The sequence below is a fragment of the Rhineura floridana genome, chromosome 14, assembly GCF_030035675.1.
Source record: "Rhineura floridana isolate rRhiFlo1 chromosome 14, rRhiFlo1.hap2, whole genome shotgun sequence".
Lineage (NCBI taxonomy): Eukaryota > Metazoa > Chordata > Lepidosauria > Squamata > Rhineuridae > Rhineura > Rhineura floridana.
Window position 1 is genome coordinate 22,446,674 of NC_084493.1, and position 25,086 is coordinate 22,471,759.

At 44.3% G+C, this 25,086-nt stretch overlaps 1 protein-coding gene across 1 annotated transcript in view; it reads right to left on the minus strand.

Moving 5' to 3' along the window:
- Positions 1-22,970: 22,970 nt before the first annotated feature.
- The window catches only part of HCN4 (hyperpolarization activated cyclic nucleotide gated potassium channel 4), a 157,088-nt gene continuing 154,972 nt past the window's right edge, over positions 22,971-25,086 (minus strand). Inside the window, exon 8 of the mRNA XM_061595464.1 lies at positions 22,971-25,063. Coding sequence (XP_061451448.1) covers positions 23,490-25,063 — 1,574 coding nt within the window. The 3' untranslated portion in view covers positions 22,971-23,489. The remainder of the gene's footprint in view (positions 25,064-25,086) is intronic.

The following is a 25,086-nucleotide window of genomic DNA, read 5'->3' on the forward strand; positions in this document are numbered from 1 at the left end:
TGAAAAATGGAAATGGACTTCCTTCAAGTCGATCCCGACTTATGGCGACCCTATGAATAGGGATTTCATGGTAAGCAGTATTCAGATGGGGTTTACCATTGCCTCCCACTGAGGCTAGTCCTCCCCAACTGGCAAGGGCCTGCTCAGCTTGCCACAGCTGCACAAGCCAGCCCCTTCCTTGTCCGCAACTGCCAACTGGGGGGCAACTGGGCTCCTTGGGACTATGCAGCTTGCCCATAGCTGCACAGGTGGCAGGGCATGTAACCCCTGAGCCACTCTCTGTGGGGGTGATCTTTAGCTGGTCCTTGACACGCAGGAGACACGAGCGGGGATTTGAACTCACGGACTCTGGAGTCCCAGCCAGGCTCTCCTCCCTACTGTGCTATACCAGCTGTTTAGGACTGAAGCTGTACCGAAAAATCAGTGGATCTTGTCTTTTTCTAGTCCATCAAATTTGCATATGTTTACCCTTAATTCAGTACTATTTCTGCATTAAAATCTGGAGGAGATTAATAGTCTCAAAATAATATTTAAATGCATATTGTGATACATTTAAGCTGCTAGGAACTGCATGGCAACATTCAGAGAAGTGCAAAATCCAGTAGAGAGCAAGATTTTAATCTGTACAATAGCCCAAGAGGTGAGCATCAGGTCATTTCATAAATGAATTTGTAAAGATCGAATCTCTCAAGCATCCCTAACTGCACCAGGCCTCAGGTCTTTTCATAGTTACCAGGCAGACTGGTGGGAAATCGACTTCTGGTCCACTCAGAGTGGCCTTTGCCAACATGGTGCCCTCCAGACGTTTTGGACTAAAATTCCCATTAGCCCCAGCCAGCATGGTCGTACTGGCTGGGCCTTCTGGGAGTGTTAGTGCAAAACATCTGAAGGGCAAAGCTTAACCCAAAAGAATGCTCCCAAGTCTGATGTTACAGCATGATACTAACAAATGGTGTGGGGCAGGCCTAGGCCTCAGGCACAGTGCCATCAGAAACCCCCTTTCCCCAGACAGAGCACAAACAAGCCTCTGCCTAAGCACAGGAGCTAAGTTATTGTTCCCCAGATTACAAGGACAGTTTTGTGTGTGTTACTAATGCCCTCATGTCCTACTTACGGGTTTCCTATATGCTTCTGGTTAGCCACTCAGAACCGGATGCTGGACTATTTATTTATTTATTTAGACTATTTCTATACCGCTTAATATATAAAAACATATAAGCAGTGTACTTTGGCCTGATCTAGCAGCACTTGTCTGATGTCTTTTGCCTTGAGTGTTTGTCACACTCAGACTAGGCCCCTTAAAGAAGGAATGGCACTCTTTTAGTATCAAAGTGGACGTCTGCACAGCAGCCATTCTCGGCTTTGATAATGCTAAACCAGAACTCCAGCCACTGCAAGACTCCTTCAGTAAAGAAAGGTATCTTTCTGCCACTTTGAAACAGGCTATGTTGTCTAATATCTGGCTAAAGCTCTCATGAGCAGGGTATGGACAGCTAGGAATCACAGTGGAATAGCAACTTCATGAAAATAGATTATGCTGTATTGAAAGTGTGTTAGGTGTCCTTCTGAATGCTTTCAGAACCTCACAGAGATGAACCCTTGGTTCCCCCCCCAATAGCTTAGTCTCAAGGGCTACAATAGATGATTTATCCAAATGCTTCCTTAATAGATGCCTATTAAGTCTCAAGGTTGGAGGTCTTTTGTATGATTTCTGCTCTCTTCAGTATAATTTCAACCATTTAATTTAGGTGTAACTGTTGTTGATATTTGCAGAGGAGTTGCCCTCCCCTTGTGGTAACTTCACTCCCAGCTGCACAGTAGTTAACCTGGGCCCTCTCACTGCTTCAGCAAAAAGGTATTTTTCCTCTAAAGCCAGCATAGCTCCTCAGAAAACTGAGCTGCACAACTTAACACAGCCCTCTTGCCCAAACTGGAACGATTAGCTTTTATCGTGTGATTTAGAGAGTAGATGAGGTCAGGAACCTTGGATTTGTGGTAAGCTTTTTGTCTCTCTTCATCAGTGATGGACAGGAAAGTTTCACCCAATCTGGAGCGATCCCCAGTCAGTCGGCTGGAGATGATTCCTTTCTCTGGTTGCCTTCCTTCTCTGAGTGCAATGATCTTGCCAGCTGGATTAATTTATGCCTCTTTGGAATTAAAGTATTGAGATTTTATTAGATAAATGCTTCTGTACACTACTGTATTTGAATGGAAGTCTCCCTTCAGCCACAGATTCCAGAATTCATTCTTTGTGAGCTTGTCTGCTGTCTCTGAAGAGAGTTCATCCCACTAATTTTACCAACAACTTATGAAATTGATAGGCAAGACATGGGTAAGTCCAGATTTTCCTTTTTCTGAAGAGTTTTTTTCTATTTCAGCTGCTGGGTTTTTTTATTATTTGTTTTGTTATGAATAGTTAAAAACCACTAAGCATCATATAGCGGTATACAACAGCAAAAATAAAACAAGTAAAAATACTTCAAAGTTAAAAAAATCAAACGCTTCCTGTGAGTAAACTCATCCTTCTGGGAAAGCCAGTAAAACCACAAACAAAAAATCCAACAAAAAGTATAAAATTGTCTGGTTCCCAAATACAGATGGCCGAGCATGTCAATTTCGGTTTATTTCGCTTTCTCATTTTTTCTAATTTTAAATTCATTTCTCTTCAGCTTACCATCAGTATGCAATATGAAAATTCATCAGCATGTTAGGGCAAATTACTCCTAATATATACATTTTGGAACCAATTTCCCTGATGCATTTTTGCAAAGCAATTTTCCCTAATATAATGCATTTTTGTATATTATTGTCACTAATATATGGATTTATATGCACATCTTACCCTAGATAGGCATTTTTGCACATTTCTAAGAAGGATGGCAGTGTTTCTGTTTGAATATTGTTTCAGAAAGTGAAGATTCAGCAGGTCTGCCTTTAAATGCAAACTGTGGCTTACTAGGACCATGCAAATGTGCTTTTCCCTGGAAAGGAGCTCACACCTGCTTTGGTCCTCCCTAGAGCAAAGACCAACCTTGGTTAGAGGTCCTTGTTAAGGAGAAGAGACCTTAACCCCAATCCTGGGTCCAGATGTTATGCTGAGACCAACCTGGGCTTAGCTGCTGCACTACACTCTTCTTAAGAGCTGGGGAGTTTCTCTGGAGAGCTCAAAAGCTTGCCACAATTTTGTGACATTTGGGTTAGTTTTGCCCATAAGACTTTGGATAGTCTCTTTTCCTTTTTCTTTTTATGAACTAATATGAAGGTATTTGTTCCTGAAGCTCAAATTCTTTACTTTGACTGTATTGCTTAGGCAGGTCATGATTTCAGAACCAACATACATAGTCTATGTATAGTTTATGCATAGTTCAAGTTTAGTACAATGGAAAGTGTTATGGGTCAGACTATATTAAATGGTCTGATTTAGAACTGACCCATACAAAAGAATCAGATTTGATAGTTTATGAAGCAGGAAGGGGGTTTCTACCAAGCGGTACCTGTTTCAGCCATGTACCTTCTGAGGCAATTAATGGCTACCTCTTTTGGAGGGGTCAGAAAGGGGAGTAAACCCAAACAATGTCATTCAGATTGGATAGTCTGATATTATGTACGCAATTCCCCAATGGACCTAGTTTGGTTCATCCATGTACGTTACGGCCTAATTATTGGCCACTGAAAGGGTTTTGGAGAGGCTGCTACCCCCTAAATGCCTCAGAAGTTGTTCATAAGACTGGCAGTTCAGGAAATGTCACAACTTTTGTAAAGAAGTTTAGATATACAGACCTTTTGTACCTTCTGATGTGCATTTTTTGACACTAGCTCTTGGACTATTTCAGCTTGTGGAAGTCAGCTCTGTATCTCTGGAGGCTTCCTGTATGTTTTGGAACCATGGGGAGTTACAACACATGGGGAGCCTTCATGGATATAATTTTTTATTAGAATTTATAAACCACCTAATCAGCAAATCCCTAAGCGTATGTGTACGTAAAGACAATATAAAACAATCATCAATAATAATACAGATAAAATGAGCAACATTTAAAAACGAGTATACATAACTAGGTTATATGTCCTGATTTGCTGAGACAGAAGAGTTTTTAACAGGCGTCTGAAACAATACAGCAAGGGTGTTAATGGGCGGGAAGTTCTAAAGCACAGGAGCTGTCACACTGAAGGTTCGGCTCCACAAATGTGGAGTAAATATCATATGGCAGTTCCATTGATTGAAGTGGTTAAGTAACTATGTAGGGGGGAATCTCTCAAGTAAACTGGTTCCAAGCAGTTAAGGGCATTATATACTACTAATAAAACCTTGAACTTGATCCGGTAGTAAATTGGCAGCCAGTGCAGATTTTTAAGCAAAAGTGCAATATGCTGACTGCATTTTGCTCCTGTCAACAATTGTGCACTAACTGCAGCTTCTGGACCAACTGCAAGAGAATCCGCAAGTAGAATACATTGCAGTAATCCATTCTTGAAGTTACCAGTGCCTGGACAACTGATTATGCTATCCCATTCTAGGAATGGCCCATTTTATTGCAGGAGCTGGAGCTGGTAAAAGGCACTCCAGTTAACAAAAGTCACCCGGGCTTCTAATGACAAAGCTGAATCCAGAAGCAACCCAAGATTGCAAACCAGCTCCTTTCAAGGGAGTACAACCTTGTCCAGGGCAAGTAACTGGTCTATAGCTCAGACAAGGGGACCACTTGTCCTCAGAGCCTCCGTCTGGCCAGAATTCAAGCTTAGTTTATTTGCCCGCATTCAGTTCACGGCTTCGTTCAGGCACTCGTCCAGGACCTGCATGGCCTCTCCAGATTCAGATGTTATGGAAAAATGAAGATAAGTGTCACTAGCGTATTGATGGCACCTTGCCACGAATTTACTATAGATATTGAATAGCATTAAGGATAGACTACTGCCCTGTGGCACCCCATAGTATAAATGCCAGGGGACAGAAGAGCACCATCCCAATGCTACTGTCTGGACTCAGCCCCGCAGGTAGGACTGGAAGCACTGAAACACAGTGCCCCCAGTACCCATCCTATGGAGCTGATCGAGGACACTGCACAGAGATGGAAAAGGGGTATGTGTGTGTGTGTGTGTAGTCCATTCTGTCTGTCATCCTTCCATATCCTCTTTTGTTCTCTTCCTTTTCTCCCCTCTTGGAGAATATGGCTATCAATGACTACTAGCCCTGATGGCTATGCTCTACCTCCACTGTCAGAGGCAGTGTGCTTCTGAATACCAGTTGCTGGAAACCATAGCAGGAGGGGAGAGTGCCACTGTGCTCAGGTCTTGCTTGTGGGCTTCTCATGGGTATCTGATTGGCTGCTGAGAGAACAGGATGCTGCACTAGATGGGCCACTGGCCTGATCTAGCAGAGCCCTTCTTCTGTCTCCTCCTGTCCAGCTTTGTGTGCTGCAGCCTGGCTCTCGCCTCGCTCTCCAACCAACTCCGGTTCCCTTGTGTGCCTGTGCACTGCTGTGCATACAGGGAACTGATTATGTTGGTCCATCCAAAATACTATATGGCACAGCCCAGGGGACAGGGTGAGTCACTGAGGCCCACTGGTGGTTCCCAGCCCACAGTTTGAGAAATACTAGATAATACTTGAAAGGTATATTTTTACCAGGGAGATGAGATAACATAGGCTCATGTACCAGGCCAATGGCCCATCTAGATCAGGCTCCTGTTCTCACAGTGGGCATCTTTCACACTCCAATCTGACATCGGCCAATGCTGTTGACTGAAAAGGCTTGGTGGAAAAGAAATGTTTCTACCTAGTGCTGAAAGCTAGTCCATATTGGTGCCAGCCAAACTTTGGGGAAGAATGTGCTACCAAGCTACTCAGCTACTTCCATAACAAGCAAGCAAGCCAGTGGCGGCTGGTACCCATTGGGACGAAAGCATACAGCCCAACAGTAGGTGGAGCCAGAGCTAATGACATGCAGAGCCAACTAATGCTAGCCCGGTCCCTCTCCTCCTTCCTGCTTCAAAGTTCTACAAAGGCAACCCTGAGACTACAGAGGGGGAGGAAGCTCACAACCAGCGCCACCATCTGGACTGTTTGTTTGTTTGTTTTTCATTAATTTTTATTCAAATTTTCAAAAACAAAAAACAAAACAAAACAAAAACAATCAAACAACAAAATAAAATGTTGACTTCCGATTTGTCGCAGATCAACCATAAGTCTACAATATACAACAATCCTATCTCTAAAATGATATTATAGAATCACTTTCCTCCAGTAGTTATCTTAATTAATCATCAAATCTCATAAACATTATTTTATTCTTTCTACAAAAAGTCAAAGAGAGGTTTCAATTCCTTGAGAGATATATCTTTCAATTTTTCTCCAAATAAACATGTCGCTTAATCCATCTGATTCAAATCTGTTAGGCCCCATAATTTCAATAGCCATTCTTCCATTATATTAATTCCATCTTCCATCTTCAATAATCCTGTTAAGTCCAGTAATTTCAGTAGCCATTCTTCCATTATCAGTATCCCATAATAATCTTGTTGTCATAACCATAGTCCAAATAAACATATTGATTAATCCATCTCGTCAAATCTGTTAAGTCCAATAATTTCCATAACCATTCTTCCATTTTCAATATTAATTCCATCTTCCATCTTCAACAGTCCTGTTAAATCCAGTGGTTTCAGTATCCATTCATCCATTATCAGTATCTTATGATGATCTTGCTGTCATAGCCATAGTCATATAACAAGAGTCTGATGGGAATTTCCCCTATCACAAATATGTCCTTGCCATCAATTCTGAATATGTTACTGAAATATTGTTGTAAAGCCACATCTCTGTTCTGGGTACATCTCTGCTCTGTCACATATTTGTAGTTAATTCCATAGATTTTTTCTATGACAAGCCCCATCACATCATTCCAGTCAAGAATTCTGAATATGTTACTGATATATTGCTCCAAAGTCATATCTCTGTTCTTTTTTACAAAATGCACTGGTTCATCTCTTAAGAGTTTCTCCACTGTCACATATCTGTAGCCAACTCCATAGATTTTTTCAATGTCAAACTCCATCACATCATTCCAGTCCAGAAAATTATCCAAGGCATTGATAACTTTACCACCAAAATCTTCATTAATTTCTTCAGAGACAACTTTGAATTCCAAACAGTAAACTTTTATTTCTAAGATCCATAAACTCCAAATCTTTTTCCAATTTCACACTTGTTCCAATCTCCAGGGCTTGTGGTTTCCCTTTAATTTTTCTTTTTTCATCTCTAATCCCATCAAACACCTCTTTTACAGAATCCCCTATTTCTTTAAGCTCCTGTGTCATTTTGTTAAATTCAATTTTCATCTCCTGTCTGCCCTGTCTCAAGGTTTGTTTTGTTATCTCAATCTCATCCATTATTTTCTGAAACATAATTTCTTCCATGGTCTCAATCACTTTCCTTGATTGCCATTCTTAAAACCACAGAAACAAAAATTATTTCAGCCACAATTGGGTTAATATTCCAGGCTGCTGATATCAGTGTAGACAGTACAGCCTGCCTTATCTCTATGTGTTCAGGAATACAAAACAAACTTAGTTCCCAACATCAAGACAATTAGTGGCGTCGTGAACAAGCAGAGTCGTCAAAATGAAATAGACCAAAAAAAGTTTTTTCCCCCTCCTCGAAATAGAAATCCCTCTTCCGTTGGTATCTTTAGAATGCACCTCCAGGACAGCTTTTTGCGATAAAAGCAAAGATAAGCTTTTTCGATTTCTTTCCTCCTTAATTTCGTAAGTGAATGAGAAAAGCCATAACTCACCTAGGAATTCTTCACAGCTGATTCATTGACAAATCTCTTTTTTAACTGCACCAATTTAAACCAAGTGAAAAAAGAAAATAGAAAGGATGCTTGTTTGCCTGTTAAAATCCGTTTTTTCTTTGAAGAAAAGATAAACATGTCGCTATAATCAGCTAGAGCTTGATGAAAGTCCGTCCGACATTGCAGTTTGAACCTTTTCTCATAAATAAATGAAATCCAGTCCTCCCCACAAAAACAGGCTTTGTGGTTAATCTCACATTTCTCCCTGACCGGGAGAAAATCTTTACCAGTCAAAAAAGACGTTCTGACTGATTTTAAAGCTGAAAAAGCTTCTTCTGAGACAAGAGCTCGGCTCAGAGGCAGCACAGGCAAAGCAACCCTTCCCGGAAGTCTCCATCTGGACTGTTTGTAAGTAAGAAGGTACACAGGTGGGAGCTGGCTGATGGCAGGCCAAGGTTCACTTCCCTTAGTGGACCAGCCACCACTGAGGCTACCTCTAAGCATTTATGTTCATCCAGCCCCTTGCAAGCTGTGCTTGCTTTGAGCTGGTCCCACAGCTGAACAGGGACTAGGGCAGGGGTGGAGAATCTCAGGCCCAGGGCACGAATGTGGCCCTTGAGACCCCTCTATCTGACCCTCGGTTCTCTCCTCAGGCCATGCCCTTATTGCCCTACTCTGCTCCTTCCATGAGTTCTTTAGCCTGACTGGAATTGGGTCCTTGGAACAGTGATCATGGCTTCTTGCTTGCCTGGATGGAGGTTGGAAAGAGATGTGTGAAGGACAGGGTGTGAAGCTAAGAGTGTCATGGCTGGAACGTAGCTGACTCAACAAAGCTAAGATTCACATTAATTGTTTCACCCAGTTTTGCCTCTGGCTATGCCTATCACTGGCATGTGGTCCCCATGAGGGAATGTGCCTCTGTTCTGGCCAAGCCTGTTGGAATCAGACTGAGAGTCGCTGGTTTACTTTTCTCCAGGAAAAATCATGGATCAGCTTACAGGTCACACAAGATTCTGCATCACTACACAGCATAATTTGGCATGACTACTGAAAGCTAAGATGTTGTTGCAGCAATTAGACACGCCACCCCACGACCCTTAAATATGAGCCCTTTCTAGGTACATGAGGAAGGTGTCACAGAATAGGAATACATGCCCATGTGAGTGCTGCTCCTAGGTGGGAAAGTGGGGGCTAACTGAGCCTGCCGGCATTGTTGTCTAGGGGTCTGTGGCGATGGGGGCGGTGGCACCTCATTGAGGTCCTCCTCCTCTAAAGGAGGAGTGTGCGGCGGCGGCAACTTGGGAGAAGAGGGGGTGAAGGAGAGGAGAAGGCCCTGGTTCCTGATCAGCCAGTGTTATCTCTGTTGTAACTGGAGCTAAGGGGGAGGAGCTGTCACTTGCAAGTGCTGAAGCCTCCTGTCTCAGAACTTCCTGACTGCAAGTTGCTTAGGACCTTCTCCCTGGTCCCATTCTCTAGCTGCTTCGTTGTCGTCGTCTTCATCACTCCAGGACCGCTCCACGGAGCTCTTGACATCCTGTGGCTTAAAAAAAAATAAAATCCCCACACCTGGAATAGGGTTTGACCAGTGACTCGAGGCCAGCAAAGTGGAGCCACCCACTGGGGTCTTTTTTATTGGTGTGAGATGAGACAGTGAGGGATTTAGAACTGCATTTTTAGCCCATGGATCACATTTGTTTCCACTGACTATCATCCTTGGTAGTCTGTGGTGTCAGCAGACAGTAAATCACTCTGTGCTGCTGTGGTGCCCTGGGACAGTTGTCCTCTTCGCTATCTCGCACCTGCTGGTTCAGAAGGTGTGTGGGATGGGCTAAAATCAGCCTTCCCCAACCTGGTCTCCCCCACATGATATTGGACTACAACTCCCATCAGCCCCAGCCAGCATGGCCAATGGTCACGGACAATGGGAGTTGGAGTCTAACAACATTCAGAGCGTACCAGGTTGTGGAAAGCTGGGCCAAATGTTTGAAGCAGCAAACTAAAGGAGCAGCCCCCCTTTCCACTGTTTTCTGAGCAGCAAGGATGGAGGAAATGCTGTGTGCTGTGTGATTTGCATGTGTATATGTGTGCATGTATATGTTTGTGTGAGTGTCCCCCCTCACCCCTAGTATACTGTCGGTGGAAGGTTAGCCACAAGGGGAAGGGCAGTGGCTGAGTGGAAGAGCATCTGCTTTGCACACAGAAGGTCTCTGGTTCAGTCCCTGGCATCTCCAAGTAGGATGGGGATTCAGCCTTCTGAAGCCCTGCAGAGCTGCTACCAACCAGTGTAGCCAATACCGAGCTTATATGGACCAGTGGTCTGCCACAGCTTCCAATGTTTCTAAGTGACCTATACATGTTTTTCCATGATTTTCTGGAATGGAGTGCTATAAGAAATGCCTAAAATTACAGGACAAATTATTTTAACACTTGAAAACTAACTTGAAGCTCAGCGTTAGAGCCATCTGCTTGGCGCACAGAAGGCCCCAGGTTCAGTCTTCAGCATCTCCAGGTAGGGCTGGCAGCGGCCTGCCTGAAATCCTAGAGAACTGCTGCCAGTCAGTGTAGACAATATTGAGCTAGATGGATCAGCGGTCTGGCTTGGGATGGGGCTGCTTCCTATGCCCTTAAGGGGGCGCAGCCCTCAGGATTCTCTGCCCTTAGGCTTGAACCTTTGTGGGCAACGTGCTAGGTTTCGGTTTTGTTTTTATATTGCAGGGTTTCTTTCTATCAAAAATGTCATTGCCTAGCATGCTGCTGCCTCTTTGGCCGCTGCAGAATTCCTATAGCTGACAGCCATGCGCTGGTCCCGGTCCACTGCCCCAAAGTGGAGGGAAAGAAGGCAGGAGGACGATGGGACCACAACGCTCACCTCAGTAGGATAGACAGACAGGTCGGAGAAGGCCTCCTCTCACCTGCTAATTTTCCTGTCGGGCTGATGTTTAATTAGCTCTTCTCTCCCAGCCATTAAGCCACAAATGAGGTCTCCTTATCATCCACAGCTGCGTTGTCACGGCAACTGGTATTTTTAAGTCATCTTGGGAATCCATTTTCCTTGTACTTAGCAGAAAATCATCTCAATCACTATTAAGGATAATAGCCATTGATGTCAGAAAGTGGCTGGAGGGTGGGGGAGGGAGAGGGAGGTGGAATCTCTGGTCCACCTTGTAGCTTAGACACATCCCAGCCAGTTCAAGACAGCGTTGTTGTAAAGACGCTTGAGAGCACAGCAGAAAGCATTCACCTGGACTCCCAGTCGGGAAATTGCCTTCTGGGGAGCCTGTGCTTGGAAAGGCAGCACCCTCTTGTGATTGTAATGGGAAAGTGCACAAGAAATCATTTGCCAGGTCAGTCTGCCCTTAATTTCAGGATGGAACGATCTGTCAATTTCAGTTCTCTCCATTTCGATTTTTCTCATCTTAAATTTAGTTCTCCACATTTCTGCAACAATGTGCAATTTTTTAAAAAAATGGTCATTAAAATTCTTCAACATTTTAGTGCGAATTTCTCCTAAACACTTTTTTGTATGCATTTTGACTAATGTACACTTTTTTTGCAAGCAATTTATCTGAATATAATGCATTTTTGTATGTTAGTTTCACCAATCTATTCATTTTGTGCACAATTTCTCCTAATATACACATCTTTGTAAACATTGCTTGGTTGGAGAACTGCATTGCAAAATTTGGATAGGTGCAAATTTCGAAGGACAGCTGTGTTTCGGTTCTTGGAAAGTGCAAATTTGATAAATTCAGCTTGAAATGCAAACAATCAAATTTCTCACCCATCCCTACCATAATTGGATTATCAAAGTGGCAAGTAGGAGGCGATGGAAGGCAGGCAAGGCAGCAAAATATTTCTGCTGATAGTAGATGACTTCCTGCCTTGCTGAATTGCATTGGAGAGGGTGGGTTTTTTTCTTCTCCCCTGTGAAGCATTACCACTCTGCAACCAAGCCAAAATGCATATCTTTGCATTAATCTCATACTGACCCCCTTTCTGCTCCTGCTTCTTTTTCCTTGCCTTGTTTCTTTACTTAGATTGTAACACTATCTGGGACAGGGACCTGTCCTCTGCCCTCACTCTTCGCACAGTGTCACGCACATGGATGGTGTTGTACAGTACTCTTTTGTGCGTGATTTCTAGGTCCACATTTATGTATACAAACCAAAAGGGAAGGGACAACTCATAGCCCAATGGCAAAGGATCTGCCTTGCATGCAAAAGGTCCGAGGTTCAATCCTCAGCATCTCCAGGTAGAGCTGGGAGAGAGCCTCTGCCTGATCCCCTGGAGATGCAGCTGGCAGTCGTCATAGAAAGTACAAAGCTGAATGGATGGATCACAGAAGATTCCTATGTTCCTAATCACAGACACAGGGTCTGCTAATGGCCTTTTCCTCCCTTGCCTCAGCAATAATAGCAACCACCACTACAGTGTCAAACATAGGAAGCTGCCTTATAGGGAAGCAGACCTTCAATCCATCTAGCTAGAACTGATCTGCTAGTAGCTTCCCAGGGTTTCTAAAAAGAGCCTTTCCCAGCCCTGACTGGCTGTGTACCTAGGACTTTTTGCTTACAAAGCATGGGCTTGCCAAGGGTGTGGGAGGGAGAAAAGTATGGTTGACCTTGTTCCTACAGATTCAAGAGGAACCCCGGTGAGCCTGGACGTTTCTAATGCATCTCTTTCCTCTTCCATTCTTCCACCCATAAAGGATGCAACAGAGAAGTAGGGTGAAGGAAGGGGCACCTCCCTGCTCGGGGGTTTCCCAGAGTGCAGCAGTGGCTGCAGCAGCCCCCTCCTCTCCACTTCACCACCGTGTTCTGCCTGTCTGCTGTTTCCATGGAGCTGGAGAGCACGAGGGACTCCACAAGGCGGTGGTTGCATTCCGGGATCTTCCAAAGCAGCATCAGTGCTGGGGGCGGGGGGGGGGAGGCAGCGGGAGATGCCCCTGCTTGCTTTGTGTGTGAGCGTGTGCCAGAGACATCCATTATTGACATCACCCACTCATTAATGTGTTCTTAAGATTTCATTTATTGTAATATAGCCCCTTGCCTTTATGCCAGGTGTGAGCAACTTCAGGCCCGAAGCCAAATGCAGCCCTCCAAGCTTCTCTGTCTGGCTTGCGGGACTCCCTGCAGGCCATACGCTTTTCCCCAGCAGCACCCTCCTCGAATATTTGTGCATATTTGTGGGAATGTGTCCACTAGACTGTCAATATTTTGCAAGAGAAATTCAAGCGCATACTGGATATTTAGGTTTGCACAGTTAAAATGCATTAAAGTGCTATGTTGTCTTCAAATCCACTTTTTAAAAAAAACAATCTCCCTTGCTCTCCTTATCTTGTGAGTCCACACTCCACTACAACAGACGTCCCTAAGAGCCAATCAGCATGAAAAGAGAGCCTGTGTGTTAGCTCCTGAGAAGAGTCTTCTCAGTGGCTGACTCATCTCCTTTCTGATTGGCTTCAATCTCAGTGGGTAACACACTCCCTTTTGGCTGATACATATGGACCATGCTCCCAAAAAAGTATCAGGTCTATGACCCCCTGCAGCCATGGACAACTACACTCCTGGAAGCATACTGCCTCTGATTATGGAGGCAGAGCATAGCCATCATGCCTAGTAGCCACTGATAGCATTCTCCATGAAAACCATTGATTCCCTTCTCCTGTAAGTGAAATACATGGATGCTGAATGGAAATCTTGTGCTGGTCCATGTGTGGGTAATCCTTCTCTATCATCTCAGCATTACAAAGTATGGTAGGTCCACTTCCTTTTCAGTCTGTTTGCTTCATCAACACTAGCTTTTGATATAGGGATGGAAGGATCTGTCAGTTTTGGCTCTCTCAGTTTCTCACTTTTCCAATCTAAAAGGCAGTTCTCCACATTTCTGCAGCATTCTGCAGTAAAATAAAACCCTCATGACAATTCTTCAGCATTTTAGTGTGGATTTTTCCTTAAAAAAGACATTTTTGTATGCAGTTTTGACTAATGTACACATATTTACAAACAATTTCTCCTGAGATAATGGCATTTTTGTATGTGATTTTCACAAATATATTCTTTTTTATTCCCACTTTTCCCTAATATATGCATTTTTGTAAACATGGTTTGACTGGAGAACTGCATTGCAAAGTTCAAACGTTTGAAGGATGATTGTGTTTTGGTTCTCCTGTTGTTTCAGAAAGTGCAAGTTTCATAGATTTAGCTTTCAGTGAAAACTGAATCAAATTTCCCCCCCAGTCCTATTTGGATGGTATTATCAGGCACTTGATCACTGTCATGGAAAGAGAAGTGAAATGTCAAAATAAAGCACTGTTCACATAGATCTGAAGAAATATAGCCAGTCTGCATGCAAAATTGGATACATTTGGGAAGAGAATTTCAAAAACAAAACCCTGAGTTAAGTCAGGGGTGAAGGCTTTGAACCTTTCATACCTTTTAAGATGTAAAAGCTCTGCCTCAGTTCCTGATGTCTTATGGAATATTGGTGAACAGTTAGGGTTAACACAGGAGGCTCAAGATTAGATGGAGCTCTGTAGGTTAGTGGGAAAGGATACAGTGTAGGTAGTTTTCACAGTGTTGATAAATGGTGTGTGGGGGAGAGAGAGAGAAGCATGTGTGTGAGTAGTGCACATATATGAGTACTGTGTGTGAATTTTGTGAGTAAGGTTGGTTAGAAACAGGATAAGATGAATAATCATATGAACTGTAGCTCAGTGGCAGAGCATGGGATTTACATGCAGAAGGTCCCAGTTTTTAACCCTGGCATCTCCAGATAGGGCTGGGAGAGAGTCCCTTATCTGAATGTCTGGAGAGCTGCTGCCAGTCAGGGTAGGCAATACAGAGGTAGATTGACCAATGATCTGTCTTGGTGTAAGGTAGTTTCCTATTTTCCCATGGGATGGGCACAAAGAGGACTGCATGCGCGCACACACACGTGTGTGTAGCACACATGCATACCACGTCTGCAAATTGCATGAGTCTCCACTAGTTGGCAGAGCCTTTGGTTTAAGTAGCTTATCTGGCATTGTTTGTATCATGGTATACTATACTCCCTTGAACTGCCGAGCTACTAGAATAAAATTTGGTACCCATGTTCAGGACACAATTCCGCATCTTTAACTTCAAATCCTCAGCTTGAATCAGAGTGAAATAACCCTGATCCAAATATTGTGTAAAGACCTGCACTTCTCCATAAAGCATTAATTCATTTAATTGGTGTCTCATATGGATGTAAAAGTCATCCATTTAAAGAACTTTGGTCATTGTTCATTTTTGCATTTCATACTTCCTGCTTGTATCTCCTTTTTCAGAGTCCAGCTATGAAGCTGTTGGTGCTCAACTCTATGAGGAGGTGTTTTTCTTTCACTGATGTTGAAGATTATGCTTTGAGCTTCTCTTGTAGCACTTTCATACAGCTTTAATGGGTATATATCGTGCACTAGATACATGCCTTTTCCAACTGAGGACCCAACTACCTTTTCATTTAATAAGGTGGGGAGATAACTTTTGTCAATCTGTTGCAATAAAAATAGTGTGGTCTTGTGCCACCTTAAATACTATCTGATTAATTGGATTCCAGCCCATGAAAGCTTATGCCATAGAAAATCTGTCAGTCTTTAAGCAAGTGCCACAAGACTCGTTGTTGTTGAATGACTGGTATGTTTTCTCCAGTAAGCTGTGAATGGAGGCAGTCTTAAGTTAGCATAACAGCACTGTTACTGAAAAAGAAACAATCAGGATTCCTTCCTGGGGGTATAGCCTCTCCTGACCTAAAAAAGGTGGTGATTACAAATTTAAGAAGCAGGAAAATGCTGTGTTATGTTTATAAATTAGGTATCTATGATATTACAGCAATGTGTGATTTCTCTCTTCTCTCATTCACTTCCAAAATGCCCCGAGGCAGTTGGATCATCTCATAGCTTTAATAAGCCTCTTGGGCAGGCATGAGCAGCCTTCAGGCTGAGATTCAGTTCTTTGCATTTCCACATCAGTTTGTGAGTTATTCTTTCTAAAGAGCCTCATGATAATTTATCAGCATTTTAATGCAAATTTCTCATGGTATACATATTTGGGTATGCAATTTTGCCTAACTGGTATGCATAGTTTCTCTAATATAATGCATTTCTCTAATATATGAATTTTAATGCATACATTACCCTAGTATGTGCATTTTTCTGGGTGGAGAACTGATAAATTCAGAGAAGTGTGGATTGTGAAAGAGCTGTGTTCTATTGTTTTGGAAGTGCAAATTAGGTAGTTTCACCTTTAAATGCAAATTAAATAAAATTTCTCCCCCATCCCTAGCCACATTTCCTTTCTTCCATTCCTTCTTATCTCCCCCCCCCCAGCGATGTGCATGCATGCTCATGCACACTGGTGAAACACAATGCAAAAAGGAATATTGGTGTGCTCACCCAATTCTCTGCTTGTTCTTCTTGTGTTTCATTACTGATTGCTTACAGTATGTATTTTGGTAAGATTTTTTTGAGAGAGGGAGGAAGGAGAGAAACCATGACAAATGTCACATGCACCAGTTGTGGAATAACTTTTTGATGTTCTCTGTGTTCAGTTGGAAGGAAGGTAGAGCAGAACCTTCGGCACAGCAAACCCATGGGACAGAAGCATTAGAGGCAGGGAAATCTGGTCTGCATCATGACTGATGTTTCAGGCTCACGGGCTTACCAAATGAGCTCTGGCATTCGCAGCTTTGCAAGGGCATTGCAAAAAAGATCTCTCAGAGTTAAGAACAAAATGAGATGGCCCAAAATTCTGCCTAGCCCAGCATTCTGTTTCCAACAGTGGGCATGAGATGCCTCTGGGAAGCCCCACAAGCAGGACATCAGTCCATGCCTTCATAAATCCATGGTTCTTTACTGAGGAGAAACTCTCTTAATGCCAAACTAACATTTAGCAAAATGTTTAGAATAGAGATGGCTGGGCATAATGTTCTTACCGATTAACATCTTCATTAATTTTCCCTGTAATGTGATCTCAGGATATTTCTGATTATAAGGTCCGTGATGTAATTATTGATGAAAGTGTAAAAATGGACTTTGAATATATGAAGAATCCTCCGTTTGGTACATTAAAATGAAATCTGACCATAAAAGTGCTGTTTATCTGCAGGAATATATACACACACACACATTAGACAGGCATTTACCCAGGTTAGATTTCAAACTGCCCACAGAATATATGATGGGTAAATTCTTGAACAGGCAAACAGACTGTGGTTGTGGGTCATGTCATGTCACACATGTTGTGCATTATAGCTTGTATTGCCTTTGATACCGGGGTGGGGAACCCCAGGTCTGGGGACCAAATGTGGCCCTCTAGGCCTCTCTGTCTGGCCCCCAGGACCCTCCCCAGGCCATACAACTTCCTCACTTGCATCCTCTTCAAATATTTTTGCCCGGCTGGAATGAGTCCTTAGGCTCTGATAATGCCTCTGCTTTGCCCGGATGGAGGAGAGAGAGGGATGTGTGAGTGTCCATAGGAGCTAGACTACCATACAAAGGTAAAGCTAAATTCAATGCTCTGCCCACTTTTGCCTCTGACCCTGCTCACTACTGGCCCCTGGAAGGTTGCCAAGATGAGAATGTGGCCCTTGGGCTGAAAAGGTTTCCCCATCCCTGCTTTGTACAATTCACTTGGGATTGAATTATCTACTCATTTCAGAATTTTTTAGATGACTTCAAAATTAGACGGTTGCTGGCTAATGTAGAAAAGTTTTTTACCTATAAGTAAGAAAAGATCTGTCAGTTTTGGTTCTCTCAGTTTCTCATTTTTCTAATCTTAAATTCAGTTCTCCACATTTCTGCAGCAGTTTGCGCTTTTTAAAAAATTCTCATGAAAATTCATCAGTGCTCAAATGCAAATTGCTCGTAATTATTTCTTCAAAACTGCATTTTTGCATGCAGTTTTGATTAATGTACACTTTTTTGCAAGTACTGTTCCCTAATATAACACATTTTTATATGTTATTTTCACCAATATATTTATTTGTTTGCAGATTTCCCCAAAATATATGCATTTTTGAAACATTGGTTGGAGGACTGCATTGGAAAATATGGGTAAGTGTGAATTTCGAAGGATGGCTGTGTTTTAGTTCCCATATTGTTTCAGACATTGCAAATTTGGTAAGATTCATCTTTAAATTCATAGTGAATTGAATCCTTCCCCATCCCTACTGATAGGGTAGTTTTATATGCACTAACTAGCAGGTAAGTTACAGGCTGCCTCTGAACATGGGGATTGCATATATAGGCACCATGATTAATAGCCATAATGACTAAATAGCCAATAGGTTTAATCTCCATAAATTTGTCTGAGTACCCATTTGAAACCACCCCATCTTTTGGCAGTATCCTAGCACCTTTCTTGAACTACCTACTACCAGTGTTTCTTGAAGGGGAGATATGGTCGCCCAGTTTAAAACTGTGGTATAGACATCCCCTAAATGGCAGCATTACCCACTGGTGAGAGTACTCATTTTTCAAGGTAGCAAAATGGCTCCCGTTCATCATTTCTACCTGTTTCTTTATCTTGAGACATTTTGGTCATATCCACACCACCCTTTGCAACCTACAGTTTCAACCCTTTGCAACCTACAGGATTCATTGGGGAAAGCCATGACTGTTAAAGTGGTAAAAGAGTGCTTTCAATGTATGGTGCGGATGTGACCCTTGGCACTACACAGCAAAAGTCTTTTCTATGGACAGGATAATGCTGATAGGGTCCCCCCCAAAAAAATTTGGGGGGAATGCCATCCTGGGCTCCTACTGGGAGGAAGGATGGGATATAAATTAAATAAATAAATGATTATCTATCTAATCTCCAGCCTCCCAAACAGCGTATGAAGAAATGAAGCCCAGAACTCAAACTGGGCAGAGCCAAAATGCCACTGTATCTTATCACATGTCTTGATCAGCGGTGGCGGATGCCCATTGGGATTGGTAGGGTGGAAAGCAGGGAGACCAACAGCAGGTGAACCCAGAGCCAATGAGAGGCAGAGCTGGCAAATTCTAGACTTTTTGTCTCCATCCTCCTCCCTGCTGAGTTCCACAAAGATAGCACTGAGCCTGAAGAGGAGGAAACTGACAGGCAATGCTCCCCCCCCGATTAGATGTAAGAAGGCAGGCAGGTGGGGACTGGCTGAGGGCAGACTGAGGTTGTGCAGGCAGCACCCCACTTGCCCTAAAGTAGCAGCCTCCACTGCAGCTTGTTATTTTCTGCAGAGACTGAAAGAAAGCAGATACAAAAACAAAAGATGCCTTATTTTACTAAGATTTTGTTTTATTATATCTGTTTTTATATTTCAAACCCCAACCCTATAGCCCCCCCCCCAAAAAAAACGCTGAACGTTTGGCTACTGGGTCAAGCCTAATGGGGCCTTCAGCTGCAGTTAGTAGTTTGGCACCTGTTGCAGAACAACTTGGAACCCCGAGCATCATCTGCGGTCAAACCAAGCCAAAACATTGAAACACAATAGGCAATCTTTTCTCAATTTCAGGGGAGGCAGTTGGGAAAATAGGTACCTGGAGAAAGGAGGAACTTGGGGGGGGTGTTGGGGTGTAGTCATGTGTGTCAGCACGTTTGCTCCCAAATGCATATGTGGCCACCCAAGTCTCCAGGATGGGCTCAAAGGCATGTCATTGCATGGCACATATTGCTTCATTGCACAGGCCATCCAAAAACTAGTTGCCTTCATTCATCTCTTTGAGAGACACTGCTTTGTTCGGTCCAAATACTTGGTTAATGGGGGAATGAGGAGGAGAAAAAATCTGAAGAGCTGCTCTCTCATTCTTGATCACAGGTGCTTTCATTTTCTCCTTGGGTGGCTTGAGATGGGGCTCTATAATCCTCTGCACTGGGGTACCCACAATGGTGTCCTCCAGATGTTGTTGGTCTCCAGCTCCCATCACCCCTGACCCTTAGCCATGCTGGCTGGGGCTGATGAGAGTTGTAGTCCAACAGCATCTGCAGGGCACCATACTGGCTACCGTTGCATACACATTTTGCAAAGGGGTGTGTGTCTGTGTGCAATTATATACACAGACACACAAACAGACTCCACCTAAGATGCGTCAGAACTTAAACCAATGGGACCAATTTTATTGTTACATTTTTATCCCTCATCCTCGCTTTCTCCTAGGGGCTCAGAGTGGCATATATGCCTCCCTCCTTTGGTCCTCACAACAACCCTGTGAGGTAGGTTAGACCAAGAGATTGACTGGCCTAGAGTTAGCCAGTGGCTAAGTGAGGATTGGAACCCAGAGCTCCCCAGTCCTACTCTCAACACTTCTACCTGCCACGCTCCATGGTTTTGCCGTGTTGAATATGCTCCATTGCTTTCAACCAGGACTTAATTGCAACAGTTAACTGTAGCTGCCTATGGCCCCTTCAAGGAAGGTCAATAGTAGCATATATTTTAAAACTAGTATATATGCATGTGTACGTTTGTATGTATATGGATGCATATATGCTTGCAGCTAGGGATAGTTTTAGTTTTCTGTTTCTCATTTTTCCAACCTTAAATTCAGTTCACATTTCAGCAGCAGTCTGGTTTTTTTTTTTAATCCTCATGAAAATTCTTCAGCTTTTTAGTGTGGATCTTTCCTAATAAAAACATTTTTGCATGCAGTTTTGCAAGCAATTTCTCCTAATATACTGTTATTTTCACTCATATATTTCTTTTTATGCACGCTTTCCCCTAACGTGCATTTTTGTAAACATTGGTTGGTTGGAGAAGTGCATTGCAAAATTCAGATAAAGCAAATTTTGAAGGATGGTTCTCATATTGTTTTGGAATACTGTATGTGAATTTGATAGTCACACCTTTAAAAGCGAACTGAATTGAATTTCTCACCCATCCCTATGTGCAGCATATACTCATCTGTGCACACTCGCATCTATATCGCTGTATTTTTGTCTGTTTCAGTAGAAAAGATTTTTTCCCCTTAGAGTACCCTAGAATCTTTAAAGGAAGACCGAAGCTTGAATTACACTGTAGTTCTAACCCAGCAAAAGCGCTTAAAAGCAGGAGCAGCTGGCTATATTTTGGGGGCCAATATTCAGAGATAACAGGCACATGTCAAGAGTGTGTGTGTGTGGGGGGGAGGAAACCACAAAAGTTTGGTATAAAATCAAGCAAACTAAGGAAAGCCCAGGGGAGCAAGACAATTCGACAACACCATTGTTCCAGTGTGTTTTGGCACTACAGCAAATGGCCTTGGCTGTCGCTCAATCCCTTGCTCTGAATCCAGTGGAAGCAGCGGAAAGATTCTTGGAATAAAACTGGATCGAAAAGGGGAGCAAGACCACTTGATGGAAAACAGGGTGCAGGAGATGACTTTTTTTTCTCCTTCCAGGTACATACAGAGGTATGCTGGAAGGAAGGAAGGTAGAAAGGCCAAGAGGGAGGGAGGAGAAAACAGGACAAAAGAGAGATGGATGGATTGGGCTACAAGGCTACAGTGTGGGTTATCTGCCCACCAGCTTGGCTTATCCATCAAGGAGTTGTCTCCTGGGCCATGCTGACCTCCGTTGATTGGAATCTACCTAAAGGAGTGCTCAGGGACCTTTTTAGCCTTGTTCGGGCAGCTGAGGAACTTCGGCAGTTTTATTGCTCATATCACTGTACACAGTAAAGTCCGATTTCTGCGGCCCTTTCAAAACGGAGGCAGAAACATATGGCAGGCCTGGTGTGATTGCTAAGTGTGTCTCAATAAAATTAGGTATGTGGTGTGAGGAGGAGCTCAGACTCTTGGGGGGGTGAAGGGGGCAGTTTGTGATGCCAGCTGATGGGATAGAAAGAATCCGGTGGTGGGATTGTCCGATTCATTTGCTGACTGATTCCCCCAGCCCTTGGCTTCTCTTCTGCACGACAGCAGACAGCTCATTGCAGCTGAGATGTTAGCAGAGAGAGGGAGAGTTGGAGCGAGGTGAGGTTTGGCGGGGTGACTTTGGCCATGTTGCCAAGTCAAAGAGCATTGCAGCGTCCATAGATATGCTGGCCAGGTAGCACCTCCCTAGTCTGCCAGTAATGCAGTACATTGCAGCAAAACTGGACTGTAAAAATGGAAGGTCCCTTGCACCCTCTGCTGGCCTTGCTCAATGGGCAGGTAAACAAGCTCGCCATCTTATACCATCTGCCAAGGGTTGTCTGTTGCCACTCTAATATCAGCAGGGCGCAATGGACCCAGAGAGGTACACTGGCCAACCATGCAATGGCAGTTGCGAGGGAAGAAACATTTTAAGCATTTTTTTGTCCAGAAGGAGCTTAGAAAAACCCAGGGCTTCTTAAAGCAGCAAATGCATTAGCCACAAGGCCTTATTGATACCCTCCCATTAAAATACAGCACAATGCAGATGAAACAAAGTCAACCTCAGACGTTTTGCAGACCTCTGAATGTCAAATTTCACAATGTTCTAGCACTGATTTCCAAATTAGTTTCCCCTCCCCCTCCCAACCCCCTGAAATTCTTAGAAGTGAATTGACCACTAGGTGGAGCTATCTGAACTTTGGTTGTTTTCCAGGGTGTTTTTTTAACAAACAGCAATGCAATGCCCCTGAGGCTGGAATTGGAAGTTAAAGATGAGCAGAGGGTAGGGCTGAGGAACCTGTGGCCCTCTCAGATGCTGCTGGACTCCCATGAGGCCCAGCCAGCATGGCCAAAGGTAAAGGATGATGGGAACTGTAGTCCAACAACTGCTAGATCTTACCTAGGTCTTCCCGATCTTATGCCATTCTTCCAGCGAAAGCTGTGCTGGGGAAAAGATACAAGCACTTGTATTTTTCCTCCAACAGAGTTAAACACAGGGAGGTGTGTGTGTGAGAGAGGGAGGGAGGGAGGGTGGGGGGAAGGTTGCATAGGCACAAAACATTTTCAGGCATATTTAACACACATGGCTGTCGTTTGTCCCTCATAGAGCTACAATTCCCAGCATCCTTAACAAACTACAGTTCCCAGGATTTTTGGGGAGACTTCATGTGCTTTTAAATGTAAGGTGTGTATATATATATATAGAGAGAGAGATAATGAGTTTTCAGCAGAAAAACAACAGGGGGGAAAGAGTTAAGAAGCCCCCTCCACAAATTCTGGTGGAGAGTCTCTACCTCAGTGTTAACTGTTTTGAATCTGGTGATTTGTGAAAGTCAGACAACCATGAAATGTTTCATTCAATGTTTCATTCAACAAATTTCAACACCCCCCTCCTTTTTTTTTTACATGCATATCTTTCCAGGTCTAACTGGACATATGGCATGTCAACAGTGGATCTTTCCAGATCTTATCCATGGAGACGTGGCCCCTGGATTCCTGGCACCTACCTAAGCAAGACCTGTCTTTCTCCACAGGGAGCCAATTTTCTCAACTCTATGGCTGATCCTTTGTATTAGCCGTGCATTTCACCTCTGGATTATTATTACCACGTATTGATTACATACCTTTTCCCCCCAACTTTTGCTTCATGTAGCAAAATACTCTATAAAAGAAAGTGGCTGAAAATCTATAGCTCTAGGAATACCTGGTTATCTTTGTTGTTGGTGTTATTATTTTTTAAAAACTTCTATAATCATAGTTAGCTTGAAGAAAAGAAAGGAAGGAAATGGGAACCGTGTAAAAGTCTATTGGGATCTGAAAAGCTCAAATGAAATAAAATGGCTCCTCGGAACGGGGGGGCGAAGAGCATCTTACAAATTGGAGGGCAGTTTAGATGGAATGGGTTCTCGTTCCCCCGTGAGCCCTATAGAGCCTTTCCTCCCTTCAGCTGCAGTCAGAGATGGGGGAATAGCGCAACTGGCCTCATACATGGTTGGCTGAGGCAGCGAACCTGAGGACATCTGCCGTGGTAGAGTCACTTGCCCTGGTACAAAGCTATATGGCTTCCCTAGAGGTCTGGTCCCTCCTCCTCCAGAGAAAGATGAGAAGCTAGAGAGCGACTCTCTAGAGGAGTGGGGAGAGCCTTGGCTTAAAGTCTGAGCCACTTCATGGGGCAGAGATGGCTGAGAAGCAGAAATCAACTTGAGGTCCTGGGTTAACCGTCCCGGTGGAACCGGTGGCGGCGGTGGTGGCGGTGTACTCCTGCGTTGAAGGGCCTGTAGAGGTGGGCTAGAGGTCTGAGGCATCAACAGAGATCCATGGGAGCCCATTGCCCCGGAAGGGCCGCACTGGAAAGTCCTGGCTGCAGCGCTTTGACTAGGAGGGCTAAGGCCTGAAGGTGGGTACAGAGGAGGGGCACTGGTGGGCTGTTTCAATGGAGACATAGAGGCAAAGGGTGACCGTTCGTGGTGCAACTGAGCTACAGTTGCAGGCGAAGTGGAAGGTCCTAATGCACTTGGCTGGGTTTGGCACAAGGCCAACAGGGAGCCTCCAGAGGCCTGTGCCAGCTGGCTCAAGCTGGAGGAGGGAGACAAGTGAAAGTGGTTCATCCCTCCCAGTGCCCCAGTTCCTGAGAGTGGCTGGGACTGGCCCGTCTGGAAGGGCTTGTTGCTGCAAGTGGCTTGCCAGTGGCTGAGGGGGCTGCCGGGCAAATTGGAGGACAGCTGGGGGAAGGTGGCAGTGGCGGCAGACGGCGAGCTGGCAGGGGCCTTCTGGAAAGGGCCAAAACCACTTGTGAGGTTGTTGTCAGTAGCCTGTTGCTGAGCTGGCCCTTCCAGGGACTCTACAGCCCCCTGCTGCAGAGGGCTCAGTACTGCGGACGACGGGCTCCCCAAGGGCTGCTGTGCGGAGCCGGCTGATGGAGAACCAGTGGAGGCCCGGTGGAACTGGCCTAAGCCAGCCGAGGCTGTGAACCCAGCCAGCTGCTGGATCTGGAAGGACGGCGATGAAAGGGTTTCTGCTCCCGGGGTGTGTTGCTGGGATGGTGTGCTGGAAGGGGAGCCCACGATGGAAGGTCCAGCTGAAGACACCAAGGAATGGAGTCTTCGTAGCTGCCTTGGAGTCTGGTTTGGTGCTTGCCCCAGAGAGCCCAAAACAGAGACAGGAGGGCGGAAAGTGGTTGTTGGGAGGCGAGGGTGGTGGGTAAGAGCTATTGCTACTGATGTGGTGGCTGCTGCAGCTTGCAGAGGGGCCTGGATAAGTGGCGTCCAGATAACTGGCGTGGGTGTTGATGCGGCAGCGGCAGCGGCTTGGATATTATGTGCGCAGTGGGCCATCTCTCTGTCGTGTTGCACGATTTGCTGGATGATCTCGTTCTCCTGGTAGTTGAAGACCCCCGAGTTAAGGTCGTGCTGGACTTTATGGAGGAGGATGGAGTTCTTCTTTCCTGTGAAGGGAGCAGAGGAGAGT